The following is a 17,587-nucleotide window of genomic DNA, read 5'->3' as shown; positions in this document are numbered from 1 at the left end:
TTGGCCCAGTGGATGGATGTTGTTTTATGTGTAACCAAATCCAGGTTCTGTTTTGAATAGCCTCCAACGTAATACTGACCTTCTGTCGTACTGAAAGCATCATGCATAAAGAATAGGTAACTGGTTATGGGCCCCCGAGGTATTATTAGTATGTCCCAGTAATGTCAGAGTTTATAATGATGCTTTTTATTGTTGTGTTTTCAATGTCTTGAAGAAAGGTTTCTAGTACTCATAGCATTATGCCAACAAGATCCCTGATTCTGAGTTGTAGCAGTTAGGATACCTCCTTGTTCAACTTATGCCTTAAACTAGAGAACTGGGAAGACCCCTCCAGCTCCTTGATAATGGTCTGTTCCCTGACTGAGGTCCCCTTATGTGCCATGGGGCTTGGTACAGTCCAAACCTGAGATGGGTGTGCTGCAGTCTACTATCTTCTGGTTCATGTTGGTTTTGCACCAGATCAGTGAAAAGAGGATGTAGTTATGAACTAAACTGTGTAAAAAAACATGAGGAACAACTTCCTAATATTGAGTTGCACACCCTTTTCCCCCTCAAAACAGCTTCAATTCGTCGAGGCACGGACTCTGAAAGTTGTGGAAAGCGTTCCACAGGGATGCTGGCCCATGTTGACTCCAATGCTTCCCACAGTTGTGTTAAGTTGTCTGGATGTCCTTTGGGTGGTGGACCATTCTTGATACACACAAAAAAACTGTTGGGTGTGAAAAACCCAGGCACGTTGCAGTTCTTGACACAAACCGGTACGCCTGGCACCTACTACCATATCCCCTTGAAAGGCACTTAAATCATTAGTCTTGCCTATTTACCCTCTGAATGGCACACATACACAATCCATGTCTCAATTGTCTCAAGGCTTAAAAATCATTCTTTTAACCTGTCTCCTCCCCTTCATCTACACTGACTGAAGTGGATTTATGAGGGATCATAGCTTTCACCTGGATTCACCTGGTCAGAGCAGGTGTTCCTAATAGTTTGTACACTCAGTTATATGTGAAAGGAAGAACCCTGAATATCTTCTACCATTTCCCCCTGTTTGACGGCATCAGTGCAGAAGCATTAGTAGTGATATGAATAGGTGCCATAATGCACATATGACTATTGCACTGTGAGTCGGTCTCATAGCTGTGTCTGCTTCTGTGTGTGATCTAAATGTACTGCTGTGTACTTCCCACAGAGGCTGGTTATCAGATCTATAGTGCCCATATCGTTAGAGGGGATTCTATTTCAATGATAATATCACTATAGTTCATTCTAGAACCCACGGGGGATAGTACAAAAGTCTATTATACTGTATAAGCCAATTATACTGTAGGCGACATATTCTGGTGTCCCTGTGGACATGTATTGTCTTGTCAGTGCTAACGGTCAGTGTCTGTCCGTGTGTGTAGTGCCAATGCTCTCTGCTGCGGAGCTGTCCTTGGGTGAGCGATCTATTTAGGATTGCAAAATGTCTAACTTTTCCAAAAGAACCAGGTTTTCCAGAAATCTTGGTTGGAGGATTCCCGGATTTCTTGTTTATTCCTTTCGGATTCCTTGACTCTTCCAACTAGTATATCAGGAGTTTGAGGAAAGTTACCAGAATTTGGAGACCTGAGTTCTATTGCATTGTCAATTACAATTTGTAGTACCGGTAAGCACACTGTATTGCTTTAAACATAATCAGAAAATGATATTTTTAGATGATTGCCAACTCATAACTAACGTGTGCGTAACATTCTGTGGACAATTTGTCAATTGATGATGTTCGTCGCAATGAAATATGTTTCTAGTTTGTTTAGTTTAGTTCTCTTTCTTACATGTTATGGAGGATAGCTGGATCTGTGTTGTTATGGCTCTGGGAATAACTTTTCCATAAACTAGGAAGTTTACCTCAAAGTCCTATGCACATGCTAGGGGCGGCAGGTAGCCTAGTGGTTAGAGCGTTGGACAAGTAACTGAAAGGTTGTAAGATCGAATCCCCAAGCTGACAAGGTAAAGAAAAAAGGCAGTTAACCCACTGTTCCTAGGCTGTCTTTGAAAATAAGAATTTGTTCTTAACTGACTTGCCTAGTTAAATAAAGATATATTGCTGTATGGTGGAGCTGTGTGAGATATTCAGAAGTGTGTTTGTGTCAGATGCAGGGGCCCCCAGGGGTGGTTAGCAGTGGAGGCTGGTGGGAGGAGCTATAGGAAGACAGGCTCATTGTAATGGCTGAAATGGAAGCCTGTCCTCCTATAGCTCCTCCCACCAGACTCCTCAGGTGGAAAGTGGAAGTGACATTATGGCCTAGATACATATATTATATTTTGATATTTTATTTCTCCAAATATATATATACATCAGCATTTGTTCATATTCAATCATGGTTCCATCGACATATATTTTTTCCTCTGTGTGACTCAGAAATATATCGTATTATATACTTAAGATATTTATTTCAAATGATTGTCTTGTCCTGTGTTCTCAATCTATTCTAAAATATAGCTATATCAAAGTATTTATGAAATATTTAAAGAATAAATGGATACAATGTTATTTCTTTTCCCTCCCTAATTGTTTCTTTCTCTTGTAATATCTTGAACTGTCACTAACTGCCAACTAAATGTCAGTTTAGAGGGCATTTACTGTAGTTCAGATAAAACTACCACACAATCACCCACAGATGGCAGTAGAAAGGATACTCTGAAACAATTTCCTGATTGGAGTTGATTAAAGGAAGGGCCTGGCTCTCTTTGGTTAAAGACTTCAACAGTGCCGGTCAGGTCAGAAGCTTAAGAAGGTAAGCTCATATAGAGTCAGTGAACTAAGCAGACCAGACCCAGCTGCTAATGCATTGGTTGCCTATGGGGGAGCCACCCCTTAAAGCATACTGGAACTGTGACCATTTTTTCCACCATATCTGATAAACTTCCTGTGTTGAGGTACACAGACCATACCTGTCCACTAACTCTCAAATCTTACGTCTTCTTCAAACACTATCAGGTTATACTGTATATACTGTAGACCCTAGAGGCTCTTCAACTCTGGTCCTGGAGGTCCAAAACACTTGTTTTTGTTTCCACCTGGTAATGAATTACACTCACCTGGTTAGGGGCGGACTGGGACCAGACATTGTCTGACATTTGTAACACAATTTTTTCCTCGATACCACCACGCCGACTCTCCTTTTAGCCTTGATGCCCCTATTACTAACCAAATAATGATCATTTTGCAGGACAAAATGGTTAGACAGGCTCACTGGGCTGGACAAACCCATATGGCATTTGTCTGAAATGCCAGATGGCCAGTCCGCTCCTGCAACTGATGTCCTAGGTCTGAAACAGTCCCTGATTAGAAGGAAAGGATGAATACCAGAAGTGTTTCGGCCCTCCAGGACCAGAGTTTAACAGCCCAGGGCCCTAAACAAAGAGTTGAACAGCCCAGGGCCCTAAATAAAGAGTGGAACAGCCCAGGGCCCTAAACAAAGAGTTGAACAGCCCAGGGCCCTAAACAAAGAGTTGAACAGCCCAGGGCCCTAAATAAAGAGTGGAACAGCCCAGGGCCCTAAATAAAGAGTGGAACAGCCCAGGGCCCTAACCAAAGAGTTGAACAGCCCAGGGCCCTAAATAAAGAGTTGAACAGCCCAGGGCCCTAAATAAAGAGTGGAACAGCCCAGGGCCCTAACCAAAGAGTTGAACAGCCCAGGGTTTACCTCAACCTGCTGTCTCCATATACCATCATAGTGGGTTTACCTCAACCTGCCGTCTTCATATACCATCATAGTGGGTTTACCTCAACCTGCTGTCTCCATATACCATCATAGTGGGTTTACCTCAACCTGCTGTCTCCATATACCATCATAGTGGGTTTACCTCAACCTGCTGTCTCCATATACCATCATAGTGGGTTTACCTCAACCTGCTGTCTCCATATACCATCATAGTGGGTTTACCTCAACCTGCTGTCTCCATATACCATCATAGTGGGTTTACCTCAACCTGCTGTCTCCATATACCATCATAGTGGGTTTACCTCAACCTGCCGTCTTCATATACCATCATAGTGGGTTTACCTCAACCTGCTGTCTCCATATACCATCATAGTGGGTTTACCTCAACCTGCTGTCTCCATATACCATCATAGTGGGTTTACCTCAACCTGCCGTCTTCATATACCATCATAGTGGGTTTACCTCAACCTGCTGTCTCCATATACCATCATAGTGGGTTTACCTCAACCTGCTGTCTCCATATACCATCATAGTGGGTTTACCTCAACCTGCTGTCTCCATATACCATCATAGTGGGTTTACCTCAACCTGCTGTCTCCATATACCATCATAGTGGGTTTACCTCAACCTGCTGTCTCCATATACCATCATAGTGGGTTTACCTCAACCTGCTGTCTCCATATACCATCATAGTGGGTTTACCTCAACCTGCTGTCTCCATATACCATCATAGTGGGTTTACCTCAACCTGCTGTCTCATATACCATCATAGTGGGTTTACCAACCTGCTGTCTCCATATACCATCATAGTGGGTTTACCTCAACCTGCTGTCTCCATATACCATCATAGTGGGTTTACCTCAACCTGCTGTCTCCATATACCATCATAGTGGGTTTACCTCAACCTGCTGTCTCCATATACCATCATAGTGGGTTTACCTCAACCTGCTGTCTCCATATACCATCATAGTGGGTTTACCTCAACCTGCTGTCTCCATATACCATCATAGTGGGTTTACCTCAACCTGCTGTCTCCATATACCATCATAGTGGGTTTACCTCAACCTGCTGTCTCCATATACCATCATAGTGGGTTTACCTCAACCTGCTGTCTCCATATACCATCATAGTGGGTTTACCTCAACCTGCTGTCTCCATATACCATCATAGTGGGTTTACCTCAACCTGCTGTCTCCATATACCATCATAGTGGGTTTACCTCAACCTGCTGTCTCCATATACCATCATAGTGGGTTTACCTCAACCTGCTGTCTCCATATACCATCATAGTGGATTTACCTCAACCTGCTGTCTCCTTATACCATCATAGTGGGTTTACCTCAACCTGCTGTCTCCATATACCATCATAGTGTGTCAGCCTCAACCTGCTGTCTCCATATACCATCATAGTGGGTTTACCTCAACCTGCTGTCTCCATATACCATCATAGTGGGTTTACCTCAACCTGCTGTCTCCATATACCATCATAGTGGGTTTACCTCAACCTGCTGTCTCCATATACCATCATAGTGGGTTTACCTCAACCTGCTGTCTCCTTATACCATCATAGTGGGTTTACCTCAACCTGCTTCTCCATATACCATCATAATTTGTAAGTCGCTCTGGATAAGAGCGTCTGCTAAATGACTTAAATGTAAATGTAAATGTAGTGTGTCAGCCTCAACCTGCTGTCTCCATATACCATCATAGTGGGTTTACCTCAACCTGCTGTCTCCATATACCATCATAGTGGGTTTACCTCAACCTGCTGTCTCCATATACCATCATAGTGGGTTTACCTCAACCTGCTGTCTCCATATACCATCATAGTGGGTTTACCTCAACCTGCTGTCTCCTTATACCATCATAGTGGGTTTACCTCAACCTGCTGTCTCCATATACCATCATAGTGTGTCAGCCTCAACCTGCTGTCTCCATATACCATCATAGTGGGTTTACCTCAACCTGCTGTCTCCATATACCATCATAGTGGGTTTACCTCAACCTGCTGTCTCCATATACATTTAATAACATCTCATAACATCATACTGGACCAACAGAAAATGTGTGGTAGCCTGAGGAACCGTAGCTGTAGGAATATGGTAGAAGACAATATTTTTTATTAAAACCATAAAGCTGAATATACAAATGAATATAGAATGTACACGAATGATGATCAAATCTGACCTTAAATTACATTATTACTGAGAGTCACAATGTAGAAATAGGATGTTTTCTTTGAGAAACCAAGATTAAATTAGTAAGTTAATATTTTGCTTCAACCAACAAACACCAGGTTAGTGTTCACTGTTGTTAAAATATTTAAATAGATGGACACGTCAAAGTATATAATATTCTTATATACATGTACCTTGACATTTTCTGAAATAATATCTTATTCAATATTCACATACCAGACATTATGATATCATGTGCTTTAAGCAGAGAAAAGGCCAGAAGTCCTTTGACAGTTGATTCAGTGTCTTTTCCAGTTCAGTTCATAGAGGTAAACCAAGGTAACAGCAGCATTCTGATAACTGACGTCACTCTGCTGACTCAGCGAGTACCTCTTCCTCCTGATCGGGCTCACACGGACGCTCGAACCCAGGACATCTGCTTCGCTAGCACACGTGACCACCCTCCCGAAGCGTCTTTCCAGTCAGCGCCATCGAAGCGTTAACAACTCGGCTGCACAAGAGGTGACACTTCAGGCTGAGGAGTAAGTTTCCCACATCCCCCATGTGCTACACTCTCACCATACAACCTAATCCTGCTGATACTACACACACGTTGTCTTAATAAACAACCTTTATCCTGCTGACACACGTTCTCTCAATAAACAACCTTTATGCTGCTGATACTACACACACGTTCTCTTAGTAAACAACCTTTATCCTGCTGATAATACACACACGTTCTCTTAATAAACAACCTTTATCCTGCTGATAATACACACACGTTCTCTTAATAAACAACCTTTATCCTGCTGACACACGTTCTCTTAATAAACAACCTTTATCCTGCTGATAATACACACACGTTCTCTTAATAAACAACCTTTATCCTGCTGACACACGTTCTCTTAATAAACAACCTTTATCCTGCTGATAATACACACACGTTCTCTTAATAAACAACCTTTATCCTGCTGATAATACACACACGTTCTCTTAATAAACAACCTTTATCCTGCTGATACTACACACACGTTCTCTTAATAAACAACCTTTATCCTGCTGATAATACACACACGTTCTCTTAGTAAACAACCTTTATCCTGCTGACACACGTTCTCTTAATAAACAACCTTTATGCTGCTGATACTACACACACGTTCTCTTAGTAAACAACCTTTATCCTGCTGATACTACACACACGTTCTCTTAATAAACAACCTTTATCCTGCTGATACTACACACACGTTCTCTTAGTAAACAACCTTTATCCTGCTGATACTACACACACGTTCTCTTAATAAACAACCTTTATCCTGCTGATAATACACACACGTTCTCTTAGTAAACAACCTTTATCCTGCTGATACTACACACACGTTCTCTTAATAAACAACCTTTATCCTGCTGATAATATACACACGTTCTCTTAATAAACAACCTTTATCCTGCTGATACTACACACGTTCTCTTAATAAACAACCTTTATCCTGCTGATAATACACACACGTTCTCTTAATAAACAACCTTTATCCTGCTGACACACGTTCTCTTAATAAACAACCTTTATCCTGCTGATACTATACACACGTTCTCTTAATAAACAACCTTTATCCTGCTGATAATACACACACGTTCTCTTAATAAACAACCTTTATCCTGCTGATAATACACACACGTTCTCTTAATAAACAACCTTTATCCTGCTGATACTACACACACGTTCTCTTAATAAACAACCTTTATCCTGCTGATAATACACACACGTTCTCTTAATAAACAACCTTTATCCTGCTGATAATACACACACGTTCTCTTAATAAACAACCTTTATCCTGCTGATACTACACACACGTTCTCTTAATAAACAACCTTTATCCTGCTGATAATACACACACGTTCTCTTAATAAACAACCTTTATCCTGCTGACACACGTTCTCTTAATAAACAACCTTTATGCTGCTGATACTACACACACGTTCTCTTAATAAACAACCTTTATCCTGCTGATAATACACACACGTTCTCTTAATAAACAACCTTTATCCTGCTGATACTACACACACGTTCTCTTAATAAACAACCATTATCCTGCTGACACACGTTCTCTTAATAAACAACCTTTATCCTGCTGATAATACACACACGTTCTCTTAATAAACAACCTTTATCCTGCTGATACTACACACACGTTCTCTTAATAAACAACCATTATCCTGCTGACACACGTTCTCTTAATAAACAACCTTTATCCTGCTGATACTACACACACGTTCTCTTAATAAACAACCATTATCCTGCTGACACACGTTCTCTTAATAAACAACCTTTATCCTGCTGATAATACACACACGTTCTCTTAATAAACAACCTTTATCCTGCTGATAATACACACACGTTCTCTTAATAAACAACCTTTATCCTGCTGACACACGTTCTCTTAATAAACAACCTTTATCCTGCTGATACTACACACACGTTCTCTTAATAAACCAACACAAGGGGATATGTTTGTGCCTTATATCTCATTATAAAATATAGTCCCGGACTACATCTCATGTCTTGAAAGGCTTCCTTACCTCCCCACTTTATCTGGAGCGCAGCCAGTATTTGGACTGAGTACTGAGACACAGCCAGTATTGGACTGAGTACTGAGACACAGCCAGTATTGGACTGAGTACTGAGACACAGCCAGTATTGGACTGAGTACTGAGACACAGCCAGTATTGGACTGAGTACTGAGACACAGCCAGTATTGGACTGAGTACTGAGATGCAGCCGGTATTGGACTGAGTACTGAGACGCAGCCAGTATTGGACTGAGTACTGAGATGCAGCCGGTATTGGACTGAGTACTGAGACGCAGCCAGTATTGGACTGAGTACTGAGACACAGCCAGTATTGGACTGAGTACTGAGATGCAGCCGGTATTGGACTGAGTACTGAGACGCAGCCAGTATTGGACTGAGTACTGAGACACAGCCAGTATTGGACTGAGTACTGAGATGCAGCCGGTATTGGACTGAGTACTGAGACACAGCCAGTATTGGACTGAGTACTGAGACACAGCCAGTATTGGACTGAGTACTGAGACACAGCCAGTATTGGACTGAGTACTGAGATGCAGCCAGTATTGGACTGAGTACTGAGACACAGCCAGTATTGGACTGAGTACTGAGACACAGCCAGTATTGGACTGAGTACTGAGACACAGCCAGTATTGGACTGAGTACTGAGACACAGCCAGTATTGGACTGAGTACTGAGACACAGCCAGTATTGGACTGAGTACTGAGATGCAGCCAGTGAGAGTACTGAGACACAGCCAGTATTGGACTGAGTACTGAGACACAGCCAGTATTGGACTGAGTACTGAGATGCAGCCGGTATTGGACTGAGTACTGAGACACAGCCAGTATTGGACTGAGTACTGAGATGCAGCCAGTATTGGACTGAGTACTGAGATGCAGCCAGTATTGGACTGAGTACTGAGATGCAGCCCTGTAACTTTGTCAGCTGGGGCTTGTTGCCGTGACAACAGTGGTTCTGTTTCCATGTGAAGGTCAAAAGGTGAAGTTGTTGTACACTCGTACCATAGACGTCGTCGCTGACCCACGGCCCGACCCCCTTACATCTTGTGGAAACATTCCTTAGCATTGGTCCACACTTGAATGCCCTATACAGACAGAGGAGAACATAAAACACAGAAATTGAATCAGGTCCTAACAACACTGGCCTTTGACTTTAACAAGCGAGTTGTGTTCAGTAGGGCACACCGTTGCAACGCGTTTTGAAACGAAAGTCTCTCATTGGACAAGTCCAGGTAGTTCCTCTCTCTTTCAGTCGGTGTTCTTCAGTTTTGTGCCTAATGAACACAACTCTGAGAGTGGTATTTAAAGCAACACGAAAATGACAGTTTCTTATTGGACTAGTCCAGGTAGTCCCTCTGTCTTTGAGTCAGTTTTTGTCTGTTTGGTGCCCAATGAAAATAACCCTCATAGATACTAGGAGCATTTCCAGACTTCCACCTGAGTGTGACACACCTTCTTACACATGCTGATCTGCATGATGGCGTAGCCAATCAGAGCCTCCCTCAGATCCCTGTCTTTCTGCTCCTTGAAGCGCTGCATGTCCACCCACGCACCCTTCACGTACTCCCTGCACACACACACACACACACACACACACACACACACACACACACACACACACACACACACACACACACACACACACACACACACACACACACACACACACACACACACACACACACACACACACACACACACACACACACACACACACACACAGATTATATTACATACTTTATCAATGAGTTGTTTTCAGCATGTGGTCTATCTATCTATCTAGGTATTACTGCATGGTTTAACGTGAGGGACTCACTCGCACTCCACTGTTTTCTCTGTGACAGTCTCCTCTCCCTGGACGATCTGCTCCTCTAGTAGGCTGAGTTTAGCCTCCCTCTGCTCTGGTGTCTCCTGACCAAACAGCTTGTTGGTCATTCCTTTGAAGGAGAACGTCCGTACCATCTGAGGATGGACAGACAGAGAATGGAGGGGCATTACTAGCCTGGTGGTCTAGTCAGTTCAAGAAGTACACTAAAATTCCAGATTCTCTCCTATGCTTTTCAATGAGGAAAATTTGGAATTGGAATTTGATTTACTTTCTGAATTGAAATAGAATTGACCCCAGGCCTGCTGGTGGCCTAGTCTGTTGATGCTTCGGCTTCTCTGTGTTTGTTGTCATGACAAACATGCATGGCATGCAATAGAAGAGTTGGCTACGGTAGAGCCTGGGACTATACAGTAGAGTCTGGGACGACAGTAGAGCCTGGGACTACAGTAGAGCCTGGGACTACAGTAGAGCCTGGGACTACAGTAGAGTCTGGGACTACAGTAGAGCCTGGGACGACAGTAGAGCCTGGGACGACAGTAGAGCCTGGGACGACAGTAGAGTCTGGAACTACAGTAGAGTCTGGGACAACAGTAGAGCCTGGGACAACAGTAGTCTGGAACTACAGTAGAGTCTGGGACTACAGTAGAGTCTGGGACGACAGTAGAGCCTGGGACGACAGTAGAGCCTGGGACTACGGTAGAGCCTGGGACTAGAGTAGAGTCTGGGACTACAGTAGAGCCTGGGACTAGAGTAGAGTCTGGGACTACAGTAGAGCCTGGGATATGTCCTTATATAGGGGGGTGTGAAGAAGACATGAAGTCAAAGATGGGACCAGGCTAGGGCTTTACAGGGGGCTTTACATGTCCTTATATAGGAGGGTTTGAAAAATACATGTCGTCAAAGATTCTGAGAGGACTTGACAAACTAGACCTCTTGGGCCTTGCCAATGCTCTTGAGACCTATACTGTACCAATATTGGAAAGACAAGAGCTTGCCTCTTACAAGAGATCACAATCTCAGTTGGAGACCCCTAGTTTTCCTATACCAGGATACAAACAGTAGATAAACTAAACCTATGCCTAAACCTATGGTTTCTTCATTGCCCCTGAGGGTATCGATAAAGTTGTATTGAATTGAATACCCCAGTGGCCAGCTCCTCCCGTTGCTGCTTCTTGGAGATGAGGTCTGAGGAGGCCGTCTCCAGCTCATACTGGGTCAGCTCATGTTTCCTACACACAGCCCTGTAGGAAACAGACAGTAGTAGCTTTACAGGAGGCCCATACAATGTCACAACACCATACAGCATTACTTCCTGGGACACAAGTTGTACCAGGCCCGTTTAGAGGAGATATTTTTACACTGTCAGAACCTTCTACTTGGTGCATCACCCTCTTTACCTGACTAAGGGGACAGGGTTCTGGAATCCCTTTACAAGATATGATTCATTGGTTGGTTGATTCACTGATTGATTAGCCATAATGTGCAACAGGACCAACCTTAAGGCTTCAGCATAGAAAAGATATTCCTTCAGTTGGTCTGCGTAGTGCTCCTCTTCCTCCAACATATCATCTACTGAGGCAGCATAGCTGTGGACAAAATCACAGATTGATTGATTGATTTATTAGCCAGTTAAAAAATATATACTTATTTTCATTGTAGTTCCTAAATTGTTTGACGTGTGCACTCTGCAGTAGAATACCAGGCTGATTTTATTTGCCAGTTAAAAAATATATAATTATTTCCATTGTGTTCCCTAATTTCCATTGTGGTTCCTAAATTGCAGGTTGTGTGCAATCTACATTAGAATAGCAGGCTCAGCACAGGTTAGATACAAAGGTTGATGGCGGATGGAGAGTACTCACGCATCCATATGGTGTCCAGCACTCTGTAGACCATCTCCCATCTCCTTCTCTAAGGCACTCCACTCACTGACACACAAACAGTCAGATCAGTTAGACCATCTCCCATCTCCTTCTCTAAGGTACTCCACTCACTGACACACAAACAGTCAGATCAGTTAGACCATCTCCCATCTCCTTCTCTAAGGAACTCCACTCACTGCCACACAAACAGTCAGATCAGTTAGACCATCTCCCATCTCCTTCTCTAAGACACTCCACTCACTGCCACACAAACAGTCAGATCAGTTAGACCATCTCCCATCTCCTTCTCTAAGGCACTCCACTCACTGCCACACAAACAGTCAGATCAGTTAGACCATCTCCCATCTCCTTCTCTAAGGCACTCCACTCACTGCCACACAAACAGTCAGATCAGTTAGACCATCTCCCATCTCCTTCTCTAAGACACTCCACTCACTGACACACAAACAGTCAGAGTTAGACCATCTCCATCTCACTGACACACAAAACAGTCAGATCAGTTAGACCATCTCCCATCTCCTTCTCTAAGGCACTCCACTCACTGACACACAAACAGTCAGATCAGTTAGACCATCTCCCATCTCCTTCTCTAAGGCACTCCACTCACTGACACACAAACAGTCAGATCAGTTAGACCATCTCCCATCTCCTTCTCTAAGACACTCCACTCACTGCCACACAAACAGTCAGATCAGTTAGACCATCTCCCATCTCCTTCTCTAAGGCACTCCACTCACTGACACACAAACAGTCAGATCAGTTAGACCATCTCCCATCTCCTTCTCTAAGGCACTCCACTCACTGACACACAAACAGTCAGATCAGTTAGACCATCTCCCATCTCCTTCTCTAAGACACTCCACTCACTGCCACACAAACAGTCAGATCAGTTAGACCATCTCCCATCTCCTTCTCTAAGGCACTCCACTCACTGACACACAAACAGTCAGATCAGTTAGACCATCTCCCATCTCCTTCTCTAAGGCACTCCACTCACTGACACACAAACAGTCAGATCAGTTAGACCATCTCCCATCTCCTTCTCTAAGGCACTCCACTCACTGCCACACAAACAGTCAGATCAGTTAGATAATCCCACAACAATATCATATCAGTCTTTCTTCAATATTCAAATACAACATGTTTTATTGTTAGGGTGAAGTGCCTTGCTCAAGGGCACATCGACAGATCTTTCACCAACGCGGCTCGGTTGCTGGCCCAACACTCTTCACCGCTAGGCTACCTGCTGACTAGAACTCTTACCTGAATACTCTTCCATAGTTCCCATGGACTTTGTATACGCCGTAGAGCCTGTCTGCTACTCTCTGGAGAATGAAACGTGGGTTATTAAATGTGTAACGAGGTGAGCGCTAAATAAAAGAAGATGTTGTTCCAAAGATATAACTTTAGACCAATGAGAGGAGCAGAGTGACTGTGGATCTAAAGCATCTGATGAATGGTATATTATTATATGACTTACTGCTCTGACTCGGAGCAGCTGGGAGGTGAGAGACTGAAGCTCATCGCTGTAGTGTTTCATCTCTGTGAACCGCCTAGATAGAGGAAGACAAATGGCAACCTTAAAATACCTTTACACAACTTCCAATGTACACAACTTCCAATGTACACGACTTCCAATGTACACGACTTCCAATGTACAAGACTTCAAATGTACACGACTTCCAATGTACACGACTTCAAATGTACACGACTTCAAATGTACACGACTTCCAATGTACACGACTTCCAATGTACATGACTTCAAATGTACACGACTTCAAATGTACACGACTTCAAATGTACACGACTTCCAATGTACACGACTTCAAATGTACACGACTTCAAATGTACACGACTTCCACTTTTTCGACTTCCACTTTAATCGACTTCCACTTTACTCGACTTCCATAAATTTTACTTTGTACAACTTAACATAATTTCTACTTTACACAAATTCAACTTTACTCGACTTCAACTTAACACGGCTTCAAATTAACACGACTAACTTTACACTACTTTAACTTAATTCAACTTTAAGTCAAATGTATGTAAAACATGTATAATGCCACTAGGTGTCTGACAACTCCTGGTTGTAAATGGGAAGGGTTGATTTACTTGTCAGGGTTCTTCACCCTGAAAGTTGCGCTCAGAGCTTTAATCCTGGACTCTGCCTAGAAAAAACAAACACAATTGAATTAGAATGTGATTATAAACCAAACACAACCAAGGTGTACCACTGGATGGATCCAAATAGATTCAGTATGGTTTTAATTTGATTTCATTTGGAACCCTGTTAGCGGTTGCACATCCAGCAGCTACTCTTCCTGGGGTCCACACAGAACATGATGTAACACAGAACATGATGTAATACAGAACATGATGTAACACAGAACATGATGTAACACAAAACATGATGTAACACAGAACATGATGTAACACAGAACATGATGTAATACAGAACATCAATAGACGGGAACAGCTCAAGGACACAACCCCTTTAATAAGTGGTAGTAACTGAGTAAAGATCATATCGGGGTAAGATAGACATTCATGAAGTAAAGAATTCCTCTGAGGTACCTTGGCTTGGAACCCTGTCTCATACACCACCTCCTTCCACCTGTGTTCCTGGGAGAGGAGGAGAGTCAATTCAACGTTTTTCAAAAGTACAGTACGAATAAATAAATACAAATGTATGTTGAATCTCTCCAAAACATTCCAATACAACGTCAACGTGATGGAGTGAGCTCATAGGCTATCGTACCTCAGTCAGGAAGTGGTATAGGATTTTGTCATTGGACAGAACCGAATGGGAGGCCACGCGAAGTAGAAAGTTCTCCAGACCAACCCTGCGCCTCTCTACAAAGTCTGGGTCCATGTTGTCTGCAGACAGCTTGTGCCAAACAAACTCTGCCTGTAGAAATTAGACGAGGGTTATTACACAAAGATATATATATATATTATAATGTGTTCTATTCAATTAAATTCTGTGGGTATTAAGGCCCAAACACTGCAGTGTGGTGCTTGGGACTACTAGGTATAGATGTGGCCATCAGGTTTGAATTTAGCTTACCCTCTTCTCTGGCAAAGGCGGCACCACGATAAATGGATAGGTGACTAACAAATAGTTCCGGAGAATCTCAAATTCACTGTATCTCCTCCAGAGAGAGTCTGGGGCTGCTGGGTTATGGCCTTCTGTTATTGCATCTATGGGTCTGAAAGAAGAAACACCAACATCTCGGTCAGATCAGATTAACCAGAAGGATCTGAATCCCTCTTATTTTACACATCATTGTACCGAGAACATGTTTTCATTTGGGAACAAGGATATTTTTCACATATGCTTCTTTTACAAACGGGGTCCCACTCTCTCACCGAGTTTCTATGAGGTACACTGTGAATATCTCTTGCATGTTCACTGTATTTTTCCCAGTTCTTTTCTCTGCCTCGGCCACACTGATCTCCATTCTCCGCAGCAGAGTGGATCCTTCCTCCACCATCTGTACAAACAGAGTGCATGGGAGAAATAGGCAGTGGTTAGTGAATAGAGTTAAGAGCAGTTTCTCAAACTCGGTCCTGGGGCCCCACATGGGTGCACGTTTTGGTTTTTGCCCTAGCTCTAACAGCTGATTCAAATAATCAAATGTTGATGATGAATTGGTTGGACCTAGTTTGGAAAACTCTGCTCTAGAGGACTGAATATGAATAGAACAGAATATCAATAGATTTAGATTGTTCCTATCCTCTGCCAATCATTGGACCTATTTGGAAATGTTCTAGTAATAAACACATACGTGTCTTTAGACGTCCATTTTTATTTTGGAAAAGTTTTATTGACACAATTCCTTTAAAAACAGCTCATACATTTTTTACATAATTTACACACATAAAGATGGCAACAAGGCATAAAACACAACATTTAAATTAGTTAAAAAGTACATGTTGTTAAAACCAATGAAAACAACCATGAATAAAAGTACTTTCTTTGTAAAAACATCAAATCTGTAAAAGCCATTTAAAATGTGTGCTAATGATCTAACAAAGGTAAAACATTTTTAAGACATGAAAAACATGTTAAAAAGCCACTTTGTTGAAAAGCTGTCTTCAGTCCCTTGTACAGGAGCGGGGTGAGTCTTGACGTCCATGTGTCATAATACCGTGACGTCATTCTCTGAATGCTGCGAGTGGACCAATAACGTGCCGAACAGCTACTGGCCACGTAACACAGATCAGATATGGTTTTATTTTGGATAGATGGGTCTTTCAATCTTCAAAACACTCATATCGTGTGCAATATTGTTACAAACAAGGTTGGTTATATTGTAGCCAACAGCAGCGCGTAGTTACAATGTATCGCGTGGCCTGCCTGATGTCCCGCCTGCTACATCTGTTCTATTTCTGGATGCATCCATCCAGTCCTTTGCCGTGGACAAAGGACAATAGTTCGTTCGCAAAGAGACCATTTACAAACACAGACAAAACATATAAATGATTGCGTTACTACCGTGTTATTCTTGTTATTCTCCAACTCTGTGTTGGTAAATTCATCTCCTCCAATCGGCGCTGACTCTTTATTTCCAGCATCCGCCATCCTTCTTTCCAGCTGTGTTATGCAAACAAGATAAAGCGATTCATGGGATTTTATATCTTTCAAAATAAGAGTCCTGCCCTGTAAACTGTAGAAGATCAGAATCACCTTTAATCGCATAATACATTTTGTATATAAAGGAATTTGACTTGGTGAAATGGTGCTGCCACAATAAACATAATTTTCAGGCAGAAGATAAACCTGATATACAGACAACATACTGTATGTAGAAGCAGAGCTGATAAACAGGATACAGACAACATACTGTATGTAGAAGCAGAGCTGATAAACAGGTTACAGACAACATACTGTATGTAGAAGCAGAGCTGATAAACAGGATACAGACAACATACTGTACGTAGAAGCAGAGCTGATAAACAGGATACAGACAACATACTGTATGTAGAAGCAGAGCTGATAAATAGGTTACAGACAACATACGGTATGTAGAAGCAGAGCTGATAAACAGGTTACAGACAACATACTGTATGTAGAAGCAGAGCTGATAAACAGGATACAGACAACATACTGTATGTAGAAGCAGAGCTGATAAACAGGTTACAGACAACATACTGTACTTAGAAGCAGAGCTGATAAACAGGATACAGACAACATACTGTATGTAGAAGCAGAGCTGATAAACAGGTTACAGACAACATACTGTACTTAGAAGCAGAGCTGATAAACAGGATACAGACAACATACTGTATGTAGAAGCAGAGCTGATAAACAGGTTACAGACAACATACTGTACTTAGAAGCAGAGCTGATAAACAGGTTACAGACAACATACTGTATGTAGAAGCAGAGCTGATAAACA

At 42.4% G+C, this 17,587-nt stretch overlaps 1 protein-coding gene across 1 annotated transcript; it reads right to left on the bottom strand.

The window, feature by feature from the left end:
* Positions 1 to 5,810: 5,810 nt before the first annotated feature.
* LOC124024828 (sorting nexin-4-like) lies at positions 5,811 to 17,042 on the bottom strand. The gene is made up of 15 exons (XM_046338592.1): positions 16,684 to 17,042; positions 15,555 to 15,679; positions 15,253 to 15,394; positions 14,944 to 15,093; positions 14,760 to 14,807; positions 14,298 to 14,353; positions 13,663 to 13,735; positions 13,446 to 13,507; positions 12,162 to 12,227; positions 11,796 to 11,885; positions 11,441 to 11,540; positions 10,288 to 10,433; positions 9,924 to 10,038; positions 9,474 to 9,556; positions 5,811 to 6,395 (listed from the first exon to the last, which is right to left on the bottom strand). The coding sequence occupies exons 1-14, from the start codon at positions 16,984 to 16,986 to the stop codon at positions 9,509 to 9,511; spliced, it is 1,524 nt and encodes a 507-aa protein (XP_046194548.1). The 5' UTR covers positions 16,987 to 17,042; the 3' UTR covers positions 5,811 to 6,395; positions 9,474 to 9,508.
* Positions 17,043 to 17,587: the final 545 nt, after the last annotated feature.

Source organism: Oncorhynchus gorbuscha, unplaced genomic scaffold (assembly GCF_021184085.1).
Source record: "Oncorhynchus gorbuscha isolate QuinsamMale2020 ecotype Even-year unplaced genomic scaffold, OgorEven_v1.0 Un_scaffold_2017, whole genome shotgun sequence".
Taxonomy (NCBI): Eukaryota; Metazoa; Chordata; class Actinopteri; order Salmoniformes; family Salmonidae; genus Oncorhynchus; species Oncorhynchus gorbuscha.
The sequence above is the reverse complement of the archived record's forward strand: the minus strand, read 5'-3'. Positions and strand labels throughout refer to the sequence as shown.

Coding starts and splice junctions, on each gene's coding strand:
- LOC124024828 (XM_046338592.1), bottom strand. CDS start 16,986: ATGTTGTCTGTATATCAGGTTTATCTTCTGCCTGAAAATTATGTTTAT. Junction 15,395..15,554: donor GTGTACCTCATAGAAACTCG/GTGAGAGAGTGG, acceptor TTCTTCTTTCAG/ACCCATAGATGCAATAACAG. Junction 9,557..9,923: donor AGATCAGCATGTGTAAGAAG/GTGTGTCACACT, acceptor CTGTCTGTATAG/GGCATTCAAGTGTGGACCAA.